The sequence below is a fragment of the Lactuca sativa genome, chromosome 6 (assembly GCF_002870075.4).
Source record: "Lactuca sativa cultivar Salinas chromosome 6, Lsat_Salinas_v11, whole genome shotgun sequence".
NCBI classification, from domain to species: domain Eukaryota; kingdom Viridiplantae; phylum Streptophyta; class Magnoliopsida; order Asterales; family Asteraceae; genus Lactuca; species Lactuca sativa.
Window position 1 is genome coordinate 160,072,318 of NC_056628.2, and position 20,483 is coordinate 160,092,800.

At 32.9% G+C, this 20,483-nt stretch overlaps 2 protein-coding genes and 1 non-coding gene across 3 annotated transcripts; all 3 read right to left on the minus strand.

The window, feature by feature from the left end:
• Positions 1-1,106: 1,106 nt before the first annotated feature.
• Positions 1,107-15,869, minus strand: LOC111904255 (cytochrome P450 76C1-like). The gene is given in 12 exon segments (XM_052765082.1): positions 1,107-1,727; positions 1,823-2,623; positions 5,007-5,010; positions 5,109-5,311; positions 5,362-5,493; positions 5,793-5,894; positions 5,991-6,029; positions 12,341-12,421; positions 13,277-13,320; positions 13,822-13,912; positions 14,002-14,221; positions 15,817-15,869. Coding segments are annotated over 12 exon segments (2,391 nt in total).
• TRNAW-CCA (transfer RNA tryptophan (anticodon CCA)) lies at positions 3,348-3,421 on the minus strand. Its single transcript has one exon. It is a non-coding gene; the product is annotated as a tRNA-Trp (tRNA).
• Positions 15,870-16,325: 456 nt separating the features above from the next.
• Positions 16,326-18,242, minus strand: LOC111903760 (probable (S)-N-methylcoclaurine 3'-hydroxylase isozyme 2). Its single transcript, XM_023899517.3, has 2 exons — positions 17,206-18,242; positions 16,326-17,110 (listed from the first exon to the last, which is right to left on the minus strand). Exons 1-2 carry the CDS (start codon positions 18,205-18,207, stop codon positions 16,490-16,492), a joined length of 1,623 nt encoding a protein of 540 aa, XP_023755285.1. The 5' UTR covers positions 18,208-18,242; the 3' UTR covers positions 16,326-16,489.
• Positions 18,243-20,483: the final 2,241 nt, after the last annotated feature.

Here is a 20,483-nt window from a genome sequence, read left to right on the forward strand (position 1 = left end):
GAAGCATAAGTGATCACTTGTCCTCTCTGTATAAGGACCACCCCCAAACCGGTGATGGATGCATCCCAAAACACAACAAAATCATTGATTCCTTCCGGAAAGTTCAATAGCGGGGCCTCGCATAACCTCCGTCAAAGAGTCTCAAATGCCGACCGCTGCTCAGGACCCTATCGGAAATCCACTCCCTTCCTCTTCAGACGAGTGAGGGATACTACAATCTTACAAAAATCCAAAAAAGAAAAGATATCGATGATACTCAATGAATGTCCTTAAGTCGTACTATGAGAATTATACTACTTTAAAGTAGACATAAATTCAAGAAATAACAATACCATTTATTTTTTTATTATCATATCCTGCATTCATTTCTTTCTATTATAGCTTTGTAATTAATTTTTTTTTTCTTATTAGGGCATTGTCATTTGAAAATATATCAATAATTATACCATTCTATTTTTTAATTTTTCTTTCTTATTAAGAGATAGTAATTTTAAAAATGCCACCAATTTATAGCAACAAAAATGGAAATGAAATGAAAATACAATACCATTTAGAGAAGTCCATTTTTATACAACTCATTTTGGTTCATAATTCATACCAAATCTTCCAACTTTGGAAGACAGTTTTTTCCTAAAATCAATTTTTTGTCATGATTTTCTTTATCGGCTTATTTTCTTTCGTAATATGTTTGGTTTTCTTCAAGGCTTGTTTCATCGGATCTATTAGTTGCCCGTCTTTAAAAGGATTTTTCAATCCGTCAATGATACCATATAAAATTTGTTTTTTCTTGATTTATACATAAGTAAATACAGCAGGTTAAAAAAAATGACCCCAGTAATATTGCAAAGAATGAACTCACTATTTGGAAGGGTTCAATTTAGTTCTAAGATATATATGACCAAAAATAGTCGAGAGAAAAATATTTGGTTTCTTTCACATTCTTTCCAAAGTTGATTTGTCGTCTGATGAACAGAAAATGATGTGCAAGAAAATACAGAATTCCCAAAAATATTATTATTACCACACAGAATGACAAGAAATGAGGAGATGGGAATGTAATATTTTTATACTAACAGTAGTACCCTCTATTGAGAGATAATCCTCTATCAAAAAGAGTAGAGGATTGCATCAGATAATCTTTTAGAGTGTATGGCTATAAGTGGTTTCCTTTTCATAGTCACAAGTCCAAACTCATCAGAAAGATCAAACTCTTCATCTTCTGGTAAGTTCCAATCAAATGAATGCAACAGCGATGCTAATATATACATCAACATCTTCTCCCCAAGTGAGATTCCTGGGCATATTCTTCTCCCTGATCCAAATGGTAAAAACTTGAAATTATTTCCATGTTAATCCCATTTGTCGATCAAGAATCTCTACGGCTTGAACTCCAATGGATTGGTCCAGTTATTGGGATCCCGATGGATTGCCCAAACATTCATATAGACAACAGTACCCTTTGGAATGGTGTATCCGCCAACAGTGCAGGATTCATCTGGGCATCTTTGGACTAACAAAGGAACGGGAGTGTGTACCCTGAATGTCTCCTTAATGACTGCATCCAAATATGTTAATTTGGGCAGATGAGATTCTTGGACAACGTTCATGCCAATAACCTCCTTCAATTCATCATGTACTCTTTTCATTACGCCTGGATTCTTCAAAATCTCTGTCATCACCCATTCAACCATTATAGATGTTGTGTCTGTAGTCACGAGCACTATGTCCTTTTATAACAGTGCCCCTTTATTAGTTGTCTAGGGGAATAATGAGTGCGGCTTGTAGTTAATGAAAGAATTAAAACATATAAAGAGAGACTTACCATTAGTAGGGCCTTTATTTTAATGATGTCTAATGATATTGCAGCATTTTTCTGCTCTTTAAGCTCGAGTAATACTTGAACGAAATCCTTCCTTTGATCATCCTCAGCTTTTGCCTCATTTTTTCGGGAGTTGGCTTCGATTCTTCCTTGGATAATGTTCTCAAATATCCGATCGACATATTCCCAAAGCATCTGCATTTCTCGCTGCCTTCCTTGTAGATCGAACCGTGATAGCATAGGAAGAAAATCAAAGATGTTTGAAGCTGTCAATAACTGCACAATCTTGAACTCAACTTCTCGGAAGCCATCTCCAATTAAGCTAGAATCGTTCCCATCACCAGTTGATTTTCTAGAACCCCATAACATGCTTGTCATAACATTAACCTCAGTGTTGAAAGCAATTTCATTAGTATCGATCTTTGTCCCGAGTTTACTGTAAACTTCTTTCACCAGTCTTCTGACTTCATATGTTCGGAAACTCTGACAGACTTGTAGATTTTTATGGCTGATAACTTGGTTTGCAAAAATTTTGTGCATGTTACGCCACTCTGTGTCGTTGTCGGACCATGCAATATCGTTCCCACCATAACTGATGGTTAGCGTTGTTAATGGAGGACTGCACTTTGCCATGATATGGTCCAGGTCACGAGTCACGATCTTTACGAGCTCCATGGAGTTCACCACAACATGAAGCTTGCTTCCGAGCCTGAGACTGAAGATGGGGCCATAACGGTGAGCCATCTTAGTGAAACTTTCATGCAAGTTGGAGCCGAGAAACGGGAGATACCCTACATATAATATATGTGGTGTTGTGCGGTTTTTTTTGCGGTTTTTGAAAACTAATAACCGCACCGTACCGTAAATTTGCGGTTTTTGAAAAACAGAAAACGTCACCGTCGATTTTTACTACGGTTGCGATTTATGCGGTTTTTACGGTTATTTTTTGTTTCGGTGCGTTATTTGCTCACCCATAGGTTTAAGTATTGGTGATTTATGTGTTGTAGTCATATATATGTTGGGAGAGTGGGAGAAGTTGTATATGGGGATAAAGTATGGATCAGGATGATGTATTTCAAGGAAAATCATAAACGGTCAAGTGGTGCATTCCAGTATGACTGATTTGAAATTCATTGCACAGTTCATAAAAGGAAATCTTTCCACGAACTTCTGTGTATTTATAGTTACTTACCGTGTCCACTGCCAATTCATGGTCATTGAGATTCATGGTAATTCAGATTAATATTTAGGTATAGATGTTACCTCTTTTTTCTCCTTTCAAACAAATTGAAATGATTGAAGTTTTCCTATTTGGAATCGTGTTAGGTCTAATTCCTATTACTTTGGCTGGATTATTTGTAACTGCATATTTACAATACAGGCGTGGCGATTAGTTGGATCTTTGATTAGATTAATTAACATCTCTCTTTTTGATTGACCTCCTCCTTTCTTTAATATCCAGGAGGTCAAATTCAGATTGCCGTTCCAGTTAGTGCTTCAACCGAATTCGATCGAAGAAGATCCAAATCACACTCTGTAGGATTTGAACCTACGACGTCGGGTTTTGGAGACCGACATTCTACCAAACTGAACTAAGAGTGCTTTCTTATCATAAAAGATAAGACTGCAAATAAAAGGATTGGCTCCAATACATCTTGTATGTATACACTATAATAGTATCATAACAATGAAAGATTCTATATGATATGTCCAATGTGAATTGATCTCAAAAAATCCCTCGTTACTGCTCAAAGGAGTAGTAATAGGTAGGGATGATAGGATTTGAACCCGTAACATTTTGTACCCAAAACAAACGTGCTACCAAGCTGCGCTACATCCCATCCATTGGTCTACAGTGTCATTGTAGAGAATTCTTGTCTTGTTTTCCACATCGTTATCTCCTCTATTAAAATCTAGAATTTTTATGTCCATTTCGTCTTTTTGTTCACATTTAACATATAATAATAGTAAAATACTTATATCTATATGAAAAATGGAATGGAACCCCTAGGAAAAATAAATCAGTTGGGGGAATATTGGGGAAGAAAGGACATTTTTTCTGTATTTAACAAAAAGTCAATCTTATTTATTGGATGATTGTACATTTCAATATGTTTATGTATTACAATAAAATGAAGGAGGTTTTTTAATGCGAGATCTAAAAACGTCTCAATTAATGGAAAGATAAAATTGAAAGTGTGGGTTGCTTAACCCGCTATTAATTTAGGGTTTATCCATGATATTTAGTATGACTAGGGTGCACTACCAGAAACAAAGGCAATAGCGGCGGCAGGCTTCGCTGCTAAAGGCTTGGTATGTCGCCGCTTAAGCGATTTGTGGCGGCTTGTCTCCGTTGTTACCTCGCTGCAAATGCTTCATATGTCACCGCTACTGCTCACCGTTGCCGCTAATGCATATGGTCGCTACAAAAAAAACATGTCGCCACTAATACCTACACGTTGCTGCTAATTAAATTTTCCGTTTTTTTGTCTATCATTAAAATTTTAAAAAACAATATAACATGCATAAAAACTGCTATGCAACTTTATTATGCAAAAAAATAGTTCAAAACGTTAACCACACTTAATACTATTTTCGATCCAAAATATCAAAATGTTGTGCAACATATCCAAAATACTAACCCAAAAAAAAATATTTCATCAATCCTAAAAAAGTAGCTACTTGTCCTCATCATTACTCCGCTTGTTTCCTTTGTTTTCATTTCGTGACGGCAACGATCATAAATAGTCTTCTAATGTCACACTACATGTCAGGTCTTTTTAGAATTGTTTGTAGCATTTCCAACTACAAAGAAAACAAACTATATTACCAACATATCATAATAACATTGTGCTTTCCAAAAATTACTAAACTACAATATACCAACATATCAAACTATAACCAACATATCATTAAACCATTCTACTTTCCAAATACACTTAAACATACATCATACACAATATTGCATATACATTATAAAATTGTAATTTTTTCCATTATAACATTGTACTTCCAAAAATTACCAAACTACAAAATACCAACATATCAAACTATAACCGACATATCATTATAGCATTCTACATTATAAATACACATAAACATACATCATACAATATTGCATATATATTATAGCATTGTAATTTTTATTATATTTTTCAATTATAGAATTGTACTTTCCAAAAATTACCAAACTACAAAGTACCAATACATCAAATTATAGCATCCTACTTTTTTTTCGTTTTTCCATTGTATCATTATACTTTTCAAATACAATTAAACTAACAATTACTTGTGATTGTTGTGGTGGTTGTGTCGGTGGTTGTTCCTGATTGTACATAGACACAACCGTAGAAGGTTTGCACCTAATGCCTCGATATGGTCTCGTCGAACACCCAATATTCTTTCAAAACAATTTTGTATCTCCTTTGTTGTTAGACTGCTCGCTTCAGAAGAAGCTTGAGTTTGTTGACTGATCTCATAGAGTAAAAGATTCTGTATTTTCAAAAAATGATAAACATCATAAAAGTTAGATTACTAAATACCTCTTGACGATATAAAACCTTATACGAAAATACAAAATAACCACTTATATATTGTTGCTCGACTGTGGGACTACTAAATATCCCTTGACAATCTATATTCACCTTACGAAATGCTTCGATTCGAGTGATGTCCTATTTAACATTAAAAATTAAATTAATTAGAATTTAAATACACAGTTAAATATATAATAACTTACTTCTTTGAAACAAACATTGTTATACGAGCACGATTCCCCTCTGCTTACAACTTATTGTTATGCACATACATCTTTGTTTGACGCCGAACGCTTTCAAAATTCTGTGGTTTGAAAATGTTCGACGACTAGCACCAAATTTTCATGTGACATACCCTTCGGGGTGGGAGCGGGTTGGTAAATGCACTTGGGATATTTGGAAGCCCCCTACGTTTTGAAAATAAGTATGTGCTTTACTTTTCCGGCCTCTGTAATTTTTTTTTGTAGAGTCGCATGAACGCTCCACAACAATTGAGCATGCTTGGGATCCAAGTTAACCTTGTCCAAATCAAACTTATTCTATAAATACAAAAAATCAGTTAATTAAATACCTATCACAACTAAACTTAAAATATTATCCAAGTTACCTTTAGATGCACGTGTGGCTATGAGAACCCCTTCTCTAAACTTTGCAATATTATTACTCCAAACATGCTACATGCATATTCATAATATAATTTACAAAAGTTTGGATCCAAACCAACTATTAAGATTTTTGCAAAGTTTTATATATTACATAACTTCTCAGGAATTTATACACGAAGTACAAAAGTAATAGTATTATCTATTCTACATCTTACAACAATACATGACTATAGTAGATGCTTATCACATGCAATAGTTAAAAATTGAGAGGGATAAGCAGGTGACACTTAGTGAGTTCAATAACAGTTACAAAATAATGTCATATATATATATATATATATATATATATATATATATATATATATAATATGACAGGAGAAAAAAGGCACAAAGAACAACAAAGGCATATGTGTATCATATGACAGGCTTTTCATATCAACCAATGATTTGATTCAAAGATTTACAATCAATGAGATACAACAATTTCAACATGATATACATCAATAAGACTTCAGCCCAAGTGGCATAGAAAATAAACAATTTTTGATTATCATTTTGCTAGAATATACAGGCTTTCAGCCCTACCTAGCCCGATGCCAATACCAAAAGTGATAGGAGTCATGCTCCACATGGCCAAAGGCACAAAGCCAATACCAGAAATGATACGAGACATGCTCTACATGGCCAAAGGCATAAATCCAATACCAGAATAATACGAGACATGCTCTACATGGCCAAAGGCTCAAAGCTAATACTAAAAGTGATACGGGACATGCTCTACATGATCAATGATGTAAAACCAGGTTAACACAGGAAAACACATTAAACATATAACACATAGCATACAATTGTCCCTATATTGAACTCACCGTGAAATTACCAAATGATAAAATGGTAATTTGGGCAACAATTCGTTTCTAAAAATGACTTTCCTTGATGAAACTGAGAGTTTTTATTGAAAACCGAGCTTTGTGCGGGCAGAGTTTCGACTGAAAATACTGTTTTCTCGCGGTTTTTGGGTGCTCTGGTGCTTGCTTCGGGTGGAAGGATAGTTCCCTAGGCTTCACGGGGGGTGATAGGATAGTTTTAGAGAGAATAAAGGGTGAAAGAGTGTGAAATTTGTAAACAAAAACGAGAAGACCTCGCTTTCTATTTATAGAGGCCGAAGCCTCGCATTACGTTAGGCATAACTCCACGGTACATTGGGCATAACTCCACGGTACGCTGGGCATACCTCGTAGGAAGGTACTCTGCGTGTAGATTGATATGTGGCCTGTGCTCGGTTCCCAAGTTTCTTACATCTCGATGGTGTATGATGCGTGCCCTCTGTACGAAGAAAGTGGAAATGTGGCCAACTCTGGACCTAGCTTCCGAGTACATGAGGCGTATTGCTTCGGATAAGCCTCGAAGTTTGTGTCTAAAACTTCAAAAATTCATATCTTTCGCATATGGGCTCCTTTTTTACATTCTTTATATTCACGTGTAGGTGAGATTATACTCTACAACTTCCGTTTAGACTTCGTCGGCTAATTTGACTTCATTTTTTATATTATAATTTTTAACAGGCCGGGACAGAAAAAGTCTGTTAAAAATTCATAACTTCTTCATCTGACGTCCGTTTTCATCAGTCTTTTTACCGTTTTACTACTATTGACGAGACCTTCAATTCTCGTTTAAGTTGTGTCGACTAAAAATCAGTCGATCTTTATTTCGAGCTTCAGGCTATGTACTGCTATGCTAAATCTTAGAAAGATCATAACTTCCTCATACGAAGTCAGATTGGACTTTTTTTATGAAAACTATTGGTTTAATGAATACTACGATTTTCATTTAGAGCACAAAGGCTAAAATGTAGTTTATCGGAAACTCACTTTTACGTCATATGGCGTCGTGCCGGTTCTATCGTGAAACTTCAATAAGTCATAATTTCTTCATTATAACTCGGATTTCAGTGAGGTTTTCACCTAAACATTTCTAACGAGACAATTTACAAATTTCAATAACATTATTTATACTTATTTCCAACTTAAATTTTACATTTTCATTAATTTCAATATTTGACTTTTGATTGGAATCTCATAAGACTTCCCATCACTTTCCGAATGATTCTAAACATAGTTTTACTTCAAATCTCATAAAGCTATCTTTTTAGAACTCAACGCTCAAAATCGTATATTATATAATGATATACACTTTTAAGCTGTCAAGTTAACAAAACACGATAATTATACATGGTTAGTAACGTGTATGTTACAAATACCTCATCCTTTTCAGAATTTCTTCCCCGAAATTACAACGATTTAAACAAATGGGGATATTTCGCTCTTAGCTAATTCTTATTTTCCTAAGTATAATTTGGGCCTCGATGGTGTTTCCACTTGACAAGTACCAACTCCACTTCTTTATTACGTTGATTAGCCGTTCTTTCGTTTAAGATCTATTCAGGCTCTTCTACATATCTTAACTTATTATCCAGTTTCACCTCAGATAACGGAACCATTTCATCATATATGCTCAAACATTTACACAGAAAACTCACATGAAACACTTCATGAATAGCTCCCAAATCTTCAAGCAATTCCAAGCGGTCTGCTTGTTTACCAATTATATGGATGATTTTGAAAAGACCAACAAATCTAGGACGTAGTTTTCATTTCTTCCCAAATCGCATAATGCCTTTCCACGGGGATACCTTCAGCAATACGAAATCACCCACCTAGAATTATATTGGTCGTCTCCTCTTTTCTGCATATAACTTATGTTGATCCTGGGTCGTTTTCATTCTTTCTCGTACAATTTGAATCTTATCATAGGGGTTGACTAACATAATGCATTAAACTCTTAATCCTTCAAGCTATATATCCATATTTTCCAAAAGGCTTTCTCTCACCTAATGTGTCATAAAAATCAGTGCTTTATAGACATGCATGTCCAATGCATGTCTTGACCTCCAACTAGGTCAAAAGTGATGAAAATAAGGTCAAAACCACATGCAAGGAGTCAAAACTCAATCATACTTCAAATATGGAACATATAAATGCAATGGGACCTCAAGGATCCATAAAGTTGCCAACTTTATGGGATCCCACCACACTAACTAATGCAAACATGAAGAGCAAGGCATAAAATTCAAGATCTAGGAACATGGCACATAAATATTAGATCTTGAAGACTCAGAATGGTCCAAAAAATGTGCTAGAATATGGAAAAGGAAAGGGAGGTGATGGAGGCTGACGGTGTGCAAACCTTAAGCATCGAATCCCTTAAATTAGGATTAAGACTCGGAAAATTAGTGTTTTCCATGCAGACGGATGCCACGTTATGGACAATATCTTTCCATGTTGTGGCAATGAGGAAGAATGCACGTTTCACTTAGGTGTCACCACGTCGTGGTGCTATCATCACCACGTCGTGGCTACCACAAAGTCTTATATTTAAGCCTTAAATGTCCATAACAACAAAAGCAATTATATCTGGAACTTGGTGTTACATCATATAAATACAATTCCTAAATAGAGATCCATGATATATGTAGGGGAGCTAAGATACGCACTCCTTACAACAAATCAACAAAATTCATATTGACTGTATTTAGTATGTGTTTTTATAACTATTGTAGCTCTTATATTAGGGTTATTGCCATAAAAGTCCTCATATTTACATGAAATGTGTGGTTATTTCCTAAGTCTAAATTTATGTTAATTAATGCCTCACATTTAGGTAAGTTTTGTCATTTTAGGCTTTTAATCAAGTTGTGAAGAGAAAGAAAAGTATGTGAATGATAGTGATGATAGTGGGTCGAAGATGAAAAATGCAGAAGGTAGGTAGGAGATTGTGCTGATGGGGGCTACTAGTGTTTTGTGGTGAAGATGGTGTTGTTGGTGGCAAGGGGTTGTAGTGATGACAGAGTGTGGTGGTGGTGATGATGTGTAAATATGAGGCATTTTAAGGCAATGATGACCGACTAAGAGGGTGTAAAACCTAAGAAAATGTTAAGATGAAATGTTTTTATAAATATGAGGCAGTAATGAACATAAAAACGTACTTTTGTTGATTTGTCGTAAGAAGTGCGTTTCTAGGCCACATAATGTGTATAATGGATCTCTATTTAGGAATAACAACCTCTGATAAGTCTTTATTTACTGAGGTGTTGTTTGATTGTGAAAACATCTTTGTTAAGTTGTACTTTTATGGTAAACGTTTTACAGCAAGGCCTAAAAATTCAACAATGAAGTAGCTTTTGGCCTAGAAATGCACTTCTTGCAACAAATCAACAAATTCCTCTTAAGTTATATAAAATATAGATGGTATCTTTATGGTTGTAGTAGTGATATTTATTAAAGAAAATCACAATTTTTTTCAAGAAATTATATATAAACCAACCCATGACACTTCCTGAAGCCCAAACATGATAGACCATAATTGATCCAAGCGAAAACATGATAGACTAGGCCACGACACTTCCTGAAGCCTTCCATACAATATCATTGAAAGATCCGTCTAAGGATTGGTTGATGGACACACGAGCTTTCACTCATCTCTCCTCATACATAGGTAATTAATCACAATTTTATTTTAAAGTGTGTTATCAAGTCAGTCCTTGTTGGTGATGGTGGTGGGGGAGTATAGTCTTGTAGCAGCGATGAATAGTTTTGTTCTCAAATTGGAAGGTGTCGTCTCTATTCCCTTCACTAAAATTTTGCCAACAGATGGTAGGCGAAAAAAACATATCCAATCTATTTCAATGGATATTGCGGTGTTTGAACAACTTTTTCTTTCTAATTTGTATGTACTAGGTGTAAGACCCATGTATTACATGGGTTAATTAAAAAAAATGAATATAAATGTCTAAATATTTAAGAACTTATAAGAAAATAAGAAAAATAATGAATTATTAAAATTGATTTTTTTTTATCTTTTAAATTTAAATAAATAAATAAACTAAACGAATAAGTTTTAATTTGAAATTTTGGAAATAAGAAGGTAAGTTCATTAATGAAATTGATATTCATTTATTACTACACTAGGTGTGAGACCCATGTACTACATGAGTTTATTTAAAATATATATATATATATATATATATATATATATATATATATATATATATATATATATATATATATATAATTTTAATAATTTGAAAAGTTTGAATTTACAAGAAAAATGAGAACAATTTTGAATTATTAAAATTATTGAGGCTTTAATATATTAAATACATTACATATATAAACTCTTTCTAATAAATATCTTACATATATATTACCTTACATATTAAATGTGGAATTTTAATTTAATAAAATGAAAAATACAATAAAATGACAAGTGGAAAATAGAAAATTTTAAAATTTTAAAAAAGACCATGTGTCCAAATGAAGGAGAAGAGGACATGTGACAAAAAACTTTCATTTATTATAGTAGACTAGGTTATAACCCGTGAACACCACGGATGAGAAAGTTAAAAATAATTTTAATTAAATTATAACTTTTATAACTTAATTATTGAGCATTTATTATAAAAAAGTTTAATAATTAATAAATATATATATTTTTTGTCAGTAATTTCATAATGATGATAATGATTGGTTGATATTACGAAAATATAGTGGTTTGAATATCCGATAGGCAATTTGTATTTATAGATATGTTAGAAAATTGTTTTTTTTTTTTTTGTAGAATGCAATATAAACTTAAATAAAACAAAAACAAAAACTTATATAAATAATAAAGTTGTAAAAGTTTTATAAATCTCTAAAATTGAGTGTTTATTTATTTTTAGTTAAAATGACCAATTTGTTTTTGTTTTGTTTTTTTTTTTTTGTAAATTATGTCATTTTTATTATTTTATTATATTTCTTAATTCGACAAACTTAAAATGAAAAAAAATAATGATATGAAACATTTAAAATTTACAGTTTGATTTATTTAGTCAAAATAACTATTTTAGCCTCTTTGTCCAGTTTGGTCATATTATTGTCCGTTCTTTATTTTTCATTCTTAGAATTTATATCACTTCAACAAAAATAGTAGGTATAATTTTATCCCTCAAAATTTTTATTTTGAACATTTTTTTTTCAATTTCATCAATTTTACTAATTTATTGTAGGCCATTTTTTTGTCATTTTGAATATTTTTGTAAATTTGACATTTTATTGTTTTTTTTTTCTTTTTTGTTCACATACACACACATCAATACATACACACATAAAAAGTATGTTACTTGAATTTTATTTAAATGCGGCGAATTTGGCAATTTATCATAACAATGACATTTTGAACAGAAAAACAAATTAAACTGTTTTTTTTTTGTGGTTTTTAAAGAAAACATTTTTATTAGTTTTTTATTCCCTTTTTTTAACCTGCACTCATAGCAATAATACCAATAAACCTTTTTTTTCTTTTTTGTTTTTAGCTGTACTCATATCATGTAACCGAATTGTACACTCGGGCTTGTGTAAAACCTGGAAAAAAAATAATTTTTTGGATATTTTAGGTTAATTAAAAAAATGCAAAATTAATTAATATAAACATGATGATCATTAGCATCCACCTGAAGGCTAATAACTCAAAGCAGGTTTTGGCCCTTTTGGTTATGATAAAGAATGAGAGGATAGACATTGTTGACAAATGCATCTTTTAAAAAGCAAAAAGTGAGCAATCAATGTGGAACAATTTTCCTCGTTAGGTAGATGTATATGGTTAATATGCTAAATTCATTTATACCCCAAGAACATAATGTTCCTATGTTTTGTAGGTTTTATCAAGCTGCTTATAGCATTTTAAATTAATTTATAAAAATACCCAAAATAATCTTATACAACTGAACTTCTTGCCATATGTTCACATGATACACTTTAAAAAAATTAGATTTATAACATAAAAGTAAGAAATCAAGATTTATAATAGAAACGTGTAAGAAAATAGGGACATAAGGAGTGGATTAGTGAATTCAAAATTTTGCAGCAATCCAAATCTTGTAAATGTGTACCAAATATTGTGCAGAAGATGATGAAAGAAGGATAATGAAATAGGGTGAGTCTACCACATTTATAATTTATGAAAAGTCAAAATGACCTATCATTATGTAGAAGCTGGAAACAATTTCTTTTTGTAGAGAAATCAACCCATTATTTAATAAACAAATTGCAAACCAAGGGCAAAATGGTCTGACATTATGTAGAAGCTACAAATCGAGCCCCTTTTGGGGGGAAACCTTAGGACATATGCTAGTATAATGTTATTACAAAGATTAAGAGGGTAGACAGTGTAAACACATGTATCATTCAATAAACCAAATACAAACATTAATCCAGAACATTCTTCCTAATCAAATTATCTATCAAATGTTTGAACAATTGAACTAAAATTTAAAAAAAAAAAAAAAAAAAAAAAAAAAAAAAAAAAAAAATATTATCATCGTCTTAATTTTAAAATCTATATTTTTTCTTATTTTGAAAAAAATAAAATCCTTAAGTTATCAAACGAATCTTACATGTGCTGAAAGGCGTGTTAGTGCATATATGCATGTGTGTAGTGATATTTTTTTTCACATTAGCCCTTACCTAAATAAAAATGTAATATTTTTATCTTTTGTTCATTGCTAACTATATATGTTTTATATACAAAGTCTCGAAATTTTGTATTCTGTATACTGTGTAAAATTGGTTGTCATCAAAAAAAATTGTAACCTACATATTAAATATTCGAGAGGCATTAAGATAACTCATAGGTGGGTATTTATACCTTAATTATTATGCATCGACTCTAATGTCTAAGCGGAAAAAGTACATGCCTATGTTATCGTGTGTGTAGCAGGGTTGAATCTATTGAATCTCATATAACAATATGCTCCTAGGACTACAGGCTACAACAGACACCAAGTAAGCTGTTATTGATGTCAATTGTTCTCTAATTGTTTCCAACATTGTCAATTCATAGTGTATGATATTTATCTGTATCAAATAACTTAAAATCTTTACTTTTAAGTGAAGTATCTTGATTTCTGACCTTTATTAACACATCAAAGAACTTCAAATACTACTTTTCTCAAATAATTGTCAATGTTCTCCTTGTCTTTAGATGACTCATGGTCTTCCTCGCTGTCTATATCCGAATCAATCACACCTTTCTTCTTCAAATAATCAAATTGTGGAACTTCTTTACATACAAACTCTTCATTGATTTCGATTTTGGATAAGTTATTGGAATCGGGGCCACCAATGTAGAGTCGCTCAAACCCTAATTTTTCTATGCTATGAACTCTGATAACAGATTTAGCAAGAAAAGAGTATAATCAGATAACTCAAATAATTAAAAATTAGAACTTAAAACGAACTAAGAAATTATTCTAACTTCCAGTAACATAATAGAAATTAGAGCTCATAATTATACAAACTTTACTAACATATATTGTAACGCTCTTGTATGTGCATAACATACAAAAAGAATCAGATTTCATTATTTGAAATTACATACTAATATAAAATTATGAAATTATACATTAATCTAAAATTAGAACTTGAAATCAGTTAGAAAGACCACTGGAGGTAGGGTCGGCGTACACTGGACTAAGCAGAGCGAGAGACTTCGCTTCATGAATTAGGATTGATACGAACATCAAAGAGCGGAGAGGCAACCATCAGAGTCCTCTTCAATTTATCCAATTTGCAGCCAAACCCAATTGAATAAGCCCTAAAAATCCGTAGATGGAGATATATGCGAATAGCGAGATTTAGGGAATTGAATTCCACATTTGATAATTTGGAGCAGAAAATTAAGGATTTCAAAATTTTGATAGCAAATTTCACGATATATGATTTGATGATTGCTATTCAATTAAATAAGGAGATCTATGCTGAGCGGGAAAATATAATATTGGGTAAACAAAAAAATGACACGTGGTAAAAAAGAGTGTAAAAAAAATACATGCGGCAATATAAAGATGTTTTTATTAAGAACTAGGTGTGAGACCCGTATATTATACGGGTTGATTTAAAAAATGATTAAACTTAAAGTATAAATTGAAATATTTTTTAATGTACAACTTTAAAATAAGAAATAAAGAAAGAAACGTATTTATTACTAAAAATGAAATCAAACCAAAAATTGACAAGTGGATAATATTTATTTCAAAATTACCACAAAATGACAAGTATCAAAACTCATGAAAGATTGACAAGTGGCAAAAAAAACCTTCATTTATTAAGGAGGATAGAGATTTAATATAATTATTACATTAAAATATTATGTGGAATTTATTAAAATAGAAAACTCATAAAATGACATATGAAAAAGAAATTAATTCAAAATAACCACAAAATGACATTTGACAAATTGAATGAGAGTGTGACATTTAACAAAAAACCTTAATTTATTAAAGTGGATTGTTATGGTTTGGTATTTACGTGTTTTGTATATCGTTTTTTTTTGGAAAGGTGATCTACATCTCGACAAATATATTCCAAAATACACAAATTAAAAAGAGTTAAAATCAAAAGCTTTTTAGACACAATCCAAAAAGTTAAATAAACCAAACATCTAACAAATACCAAAAATCTTGTTACCAAAAAATGAGACAAACTCTAATTGTGATTTTACCTAAACACACCCACCTCCAATTTCGTACAATTTTTCTGCATTGCAAATTTATCCTATCTTCTTTTATTTCTCAATCCTTAATCCACTAGCCAAATCAACTACCTGGAACGGTTTGTTAATTATGGGCTCCTAAATTTTTTGATTAGCAACAAATACGGACAGCTTAGCGTCAGGTTAGTGATAAGTAGCAACCGATTAATGACGGAACCGCGATGGATTAAACACCCCACATGTGCTCAAGATCGGTCCTGTCAATTACAATTTAGCTTGAGTTTTTATCCAAGCCCTTTGTCGATCCAAATTAGCACCCATTTTAATAACTTGGTTAGCCCATCAAAAATAATAGAAGAGTCCATTCTTATACAACCGATTTTGATTCTCAATTCACACCGTCTTCCAAAAGTGGAAGACCCTGTTTTCCTAAAATCATTTTGGTGCTCTTGATTTTCTTCTTCTTTTCTTCGGTAATATGTTTGGTTTTCTTCAAGGCTTGTTTCATCGGGTCCATTAGCTGCTGGTCCCTAAGAGGGTTCTCTTAATTCCTCTATGATACCATGTAAAATTTGTTTCTTCTTGATTTATACAAAAGTAAATACAATGGGTTACAATAATGACCCATATAATATTGCAAAGAATGATCCCACTAGTTTTGGAAGGGATCAATTTGATCTACGATATATATGACCAAAAATACACGAGAGAAGAATATTTGGTTTCCTTCACATTCTTTCCAAAGGTGATTTGTCATATGATGAACAGAAAGTGATATGCAAAAATACACAAAATTCCCATAAATATTATTACCACATCGAATTACAAGAAATGCTGAAATCAGAAGATTGGATGGTAATGGATTTCACCTTTCTGGACACTCAAGTTACCTTCTTTTTATTGTAACAGTAGTACACAATTAACTATTGTGCGATAATCCTCTAACAAAAGTAGAGGGTTGCATCAGATAACCTCTGAGAGGGTATAGCTATTAGTGGTTTCCTTTTCTTAGTCACCGATCCAAATTCGTCAGAAAGCTCAAACTCTTCATCTTCTGGCAAGCTCCAATCAAACGAGTGCAACAGTGATGCTAATATATACATCAACATCTTCTCCCCAAGGGGGATTCCTGGGCATATTCTTCTCCCTGATCCAAATGGCAAAAACTTGAAATTATTTCCATGGTAATCCCATTTGTCGATCAAGAACCTCTCAGGCTTGAACTCCAATGGATCGGTCCAGTTCTTAGGATCATGATGGATTGCCCAAACATTAATATAGATGATAGTACCCTTTGGAATGGTGTATCCACCAACAGTGCAGGATTCATCTGGGCATCTCTGGACTAGGAGAGGAGCTGGAGTGTGTACCCTCATTGTCTCCTTGATGACTGCATCCAAATATGTTAATTTGGGCAGATGAGATTCTTGGACAACGTTCATGCCAATAACATCCGTTAATTCATCCTGGGCCTTTCTCATTACACCTGGATTATTCAAAATCTCTGACATCACCCATTCTACCATTGTCGATGTTGTGTCTGTAGCCGCAAGCACTATGTCCTATTATAGTACAGTTTCCCTTTATTAGTTTGTCTTGTGGAATAAGTGCTGTTTGTAGTAATAGAAAAAACTAACACGTGTAAAGGGAGACTTACCATTAGTAGGGCCTTTATTTTAGTGGTGTCTAATGATATTGCAGCATCTTTCTCTTCTTTAAGCTCCAGTAATACTTGCACGAAATCCTTCCTTCGATCTTCCTCAGCTTCTCCTTCATTTTTTCTGGAGTTAGCTTCGATTCTTCCTTGGATAATGTTCTCGAATATACGATCAACATACACCAGTTGCTTCTGCATTTCTCGCTGCCTTCCTTGTAGATCGAACCGTGATAGGATAGGTAGAAAATCAGAGATGTTTGAAGCTATCATTAACTCCACAATCTTGAACTCAACTTCTCGGAAGCCATCTCCAATAGAGCTAGAATCGTTCCCATCACCAGATAATTTGCTACAACCCCATAACATACTTGTCACGACGTTAACCTCAGTCTTAAAAGCAATTTCATTAATATTGATCTTTGTCCCGAACTTACTGTAAACTTCTTTCACCAGCCTTCTCACTTCATATGTTCGGAAACTCTCACAAGCTTTGAGATTTTTATCGCTCATAACTTGGGTTGCTAAAATCTTGCGCATGTTACGCCAGTGTGTGTTGCTGTTGGACCATATAATATCGTTCCCACCATAACTCATGGTTAGTGCTGCTAATGGAGGACAGCGGTTCGCCATGGTTTGGTCCAGATCACGAGTCACGGCCTTTACTTGGTCCATGGAGTTTACCACAACATGAAGCTTTCTTCCGAGCTGGAGACTGAAGATGGGGCCATATCGATCAGCCATCTCCGTGAATATTTCATGCAAGTTGGAGCCGAGAAACGGGAGATATCCTACAACAGGTAAGCCGTAGGGACCTGGTGGGAAGGGTGGCATGCGCTTTCTGGAATACGAAACTGTCCATTTGTACCATAGAAGTAGTAGTGTCGGAACTGAAATGGTGAGAAGTGTGCGGGCGAGCTTGTCTAGCTCACTGTCGACTTCCCACCACCATAACAACAAGGTGTTCATCCTCAGATAAATCTTATATCCAAGTTCTGGTAACATTTTTGCTGCAAATAGTGCATGTGCTACTTATGACGAAGCCTGCTTGTTATATAGCTGGGATCAGGACGGTTGGTGCTCGTTGGTTGATTTTGGACCACGGATACCCCGCAATCACATCGCAGCGTAATTATGTGGTTGTGTTTCGGCTAACCCTAATATATTGTGGTTCACTTATTGAGTATAGCTAGGTACTTTTGAAATTGATGGGAAGAAAAGATAGTTTTTGTTTTTTTTGTTTTTATTTATTTTATGTAAAAATATGTGTTTTTGCTTGGGGCCCATGGTTTATCAACCTTAGAAATAAACAAAATTAAACAAAATTAGGTTATACATTTTTTGTGATTTAGCTTGTATCATTATTTTTTATATACTTTATTAGAAACTCTACCTTTTAACAATATTATATATTATATATTAATTATTTTATTTAAAAATACGTTCATATATTATTTTTAGGAAATGATATTTTTAAATAAATGTAATCAAACACCTTCAAATAAAACACCAATATTGAATATATTACATTGTTACAAAATTACAAAAGCATTTAAATATGAAATTACATTACTAAATAAGGATTAAACAACAATACAAATTAAGCACACATTTAAACATAAGTTAATAAAAGTACATACTTCACATGACATTATATTGGTTGAGAATTTGAACAATTTCTTTGATTATGACTAAGTTGGTGACATAGTTAACATTTGCGAGGTTCGTCGGGGTGGCGAATGTCCATCTCATTATGAAAACGGTTTGAATGTTTCCGACCTTGATGAACAAAGAGATTCGAGTAATCTGCTTGAATCTTCCAATCTGACACTAACCAATAATCAACGTGAGAAAGTGGGACAAAAGCAAAATTATACTGATGTTTATATGTCATTGTAGTGTACACATTATTCACAATAGAAAGAGGGTTATCCATTCTACACCGACAAACTAAAAGAGCATGAGAACACTGGAATCTTTCCATTTATCATTTTCCACATGTGCATGTTTATTGAAAATAATGGACAGTATGTGTATTTCCTTCGGTGCCATTTATCCATAACTTTGCAACAATTCTCTAGACACCTTCATGGTGATCAAACTCGGTTAAATTATGGCTCTGTGCACGAGTGTCCCGGTTACAAAATAGACGCCACATACGTGATGGTAGATGTCAAACCCCCAAACCGAGGAAACGACGGAAACGTCTCGGGGTGGGTGACTTCATATACAATATCATAACAATTGAATAAGAGTGATCAAAGAAAACACAACCACCATATTATAATTTTAAAATAGATACATTGTTGAACGAGTTACATGATTAAAAAACAATTACAATATGATGATATAAGATTTGACTGACGTCTTAGCGTCTCATCTTCAAAAGCTTGTTGTTACCTGTCTTAGTGGTTTCCTGAGAATACAAGTGGTTTGAAAAAGTGTCAACAATTAAGTTGGTGAGCTCATAAGAGTTTGTATGAAAATTTGTAAACCTTTCCTTGTAAAATGTTAGTATTTAGTTCCAGAAAATCCAACATTTTCTTAAAATGTGTTGTAATCTTAAAAACCTTAAGACCATAATGTATAAGTATCGCCATACTCGAAAGTAGTATTATGTAGTTTTAATCTATATAAAACCATTTGAATGTATGATTTAAGAAATGAAAGTTGTTATGTACTGGAAAACAATGTAATGTAGTTTTATCTAAATAGAACCGTTTGAAGGTGTATTACACCGTAAACCAAATGTGTCGTTGTTTCCCATGTGAGTTCTTATAGCCATACTATGACTAATATGCCTAATGCGACGTTCTTCAGGCGTCAGAACGTTAATGACATTTGTCACCCCAACCCTGCTGATCCAACTGTAGCTAACAGCTAGGGTGCAGGATTCTCAGTCTCATATAGATCTATACATAAGTGTCTTGTTCTACCTCCAAGGAAATCTAGTTATAATTCAGGACTTTTGTTGGTACTTTAGTAAATACTTGAAGACGTGTCTCACAAATAGCTGATTCAACGAGTTTACGTGTAATGAAATGAAAAACCCTTTAGTAAATGAAAATATTACTTTTCCATAGAAATTTCAAAGTGTATAATAATTATAGTTTTAAATAATCATTTATTTGTCCCAAAAAGGATAAAATAGTGTGAATAATCCATAAACTATACATATTATAGCTTATAAAACTGTTTCACTGAAATGATGAATCCTTACTATGTACCATATATATATATATATATATATATATATATATATATATATATATATATATTTG

Bases quoted from the DNA above. Each gene is read 5' to 3' on its own strand.
- LOC111903760 (XM_023899517.3), bottom strand. From the start codon at position 18,207: ATGTTACCAGAACTTGGATATAAGATTTATCTGAGGATGAACACCTTG. The intron at 17,111-17,205 runs GTAAGTCTCCCT...GTACTATAATAG, and splicing joins AAATAAAGGCCCTACTAATG to GACATAGTGCTTGCGGCTAC.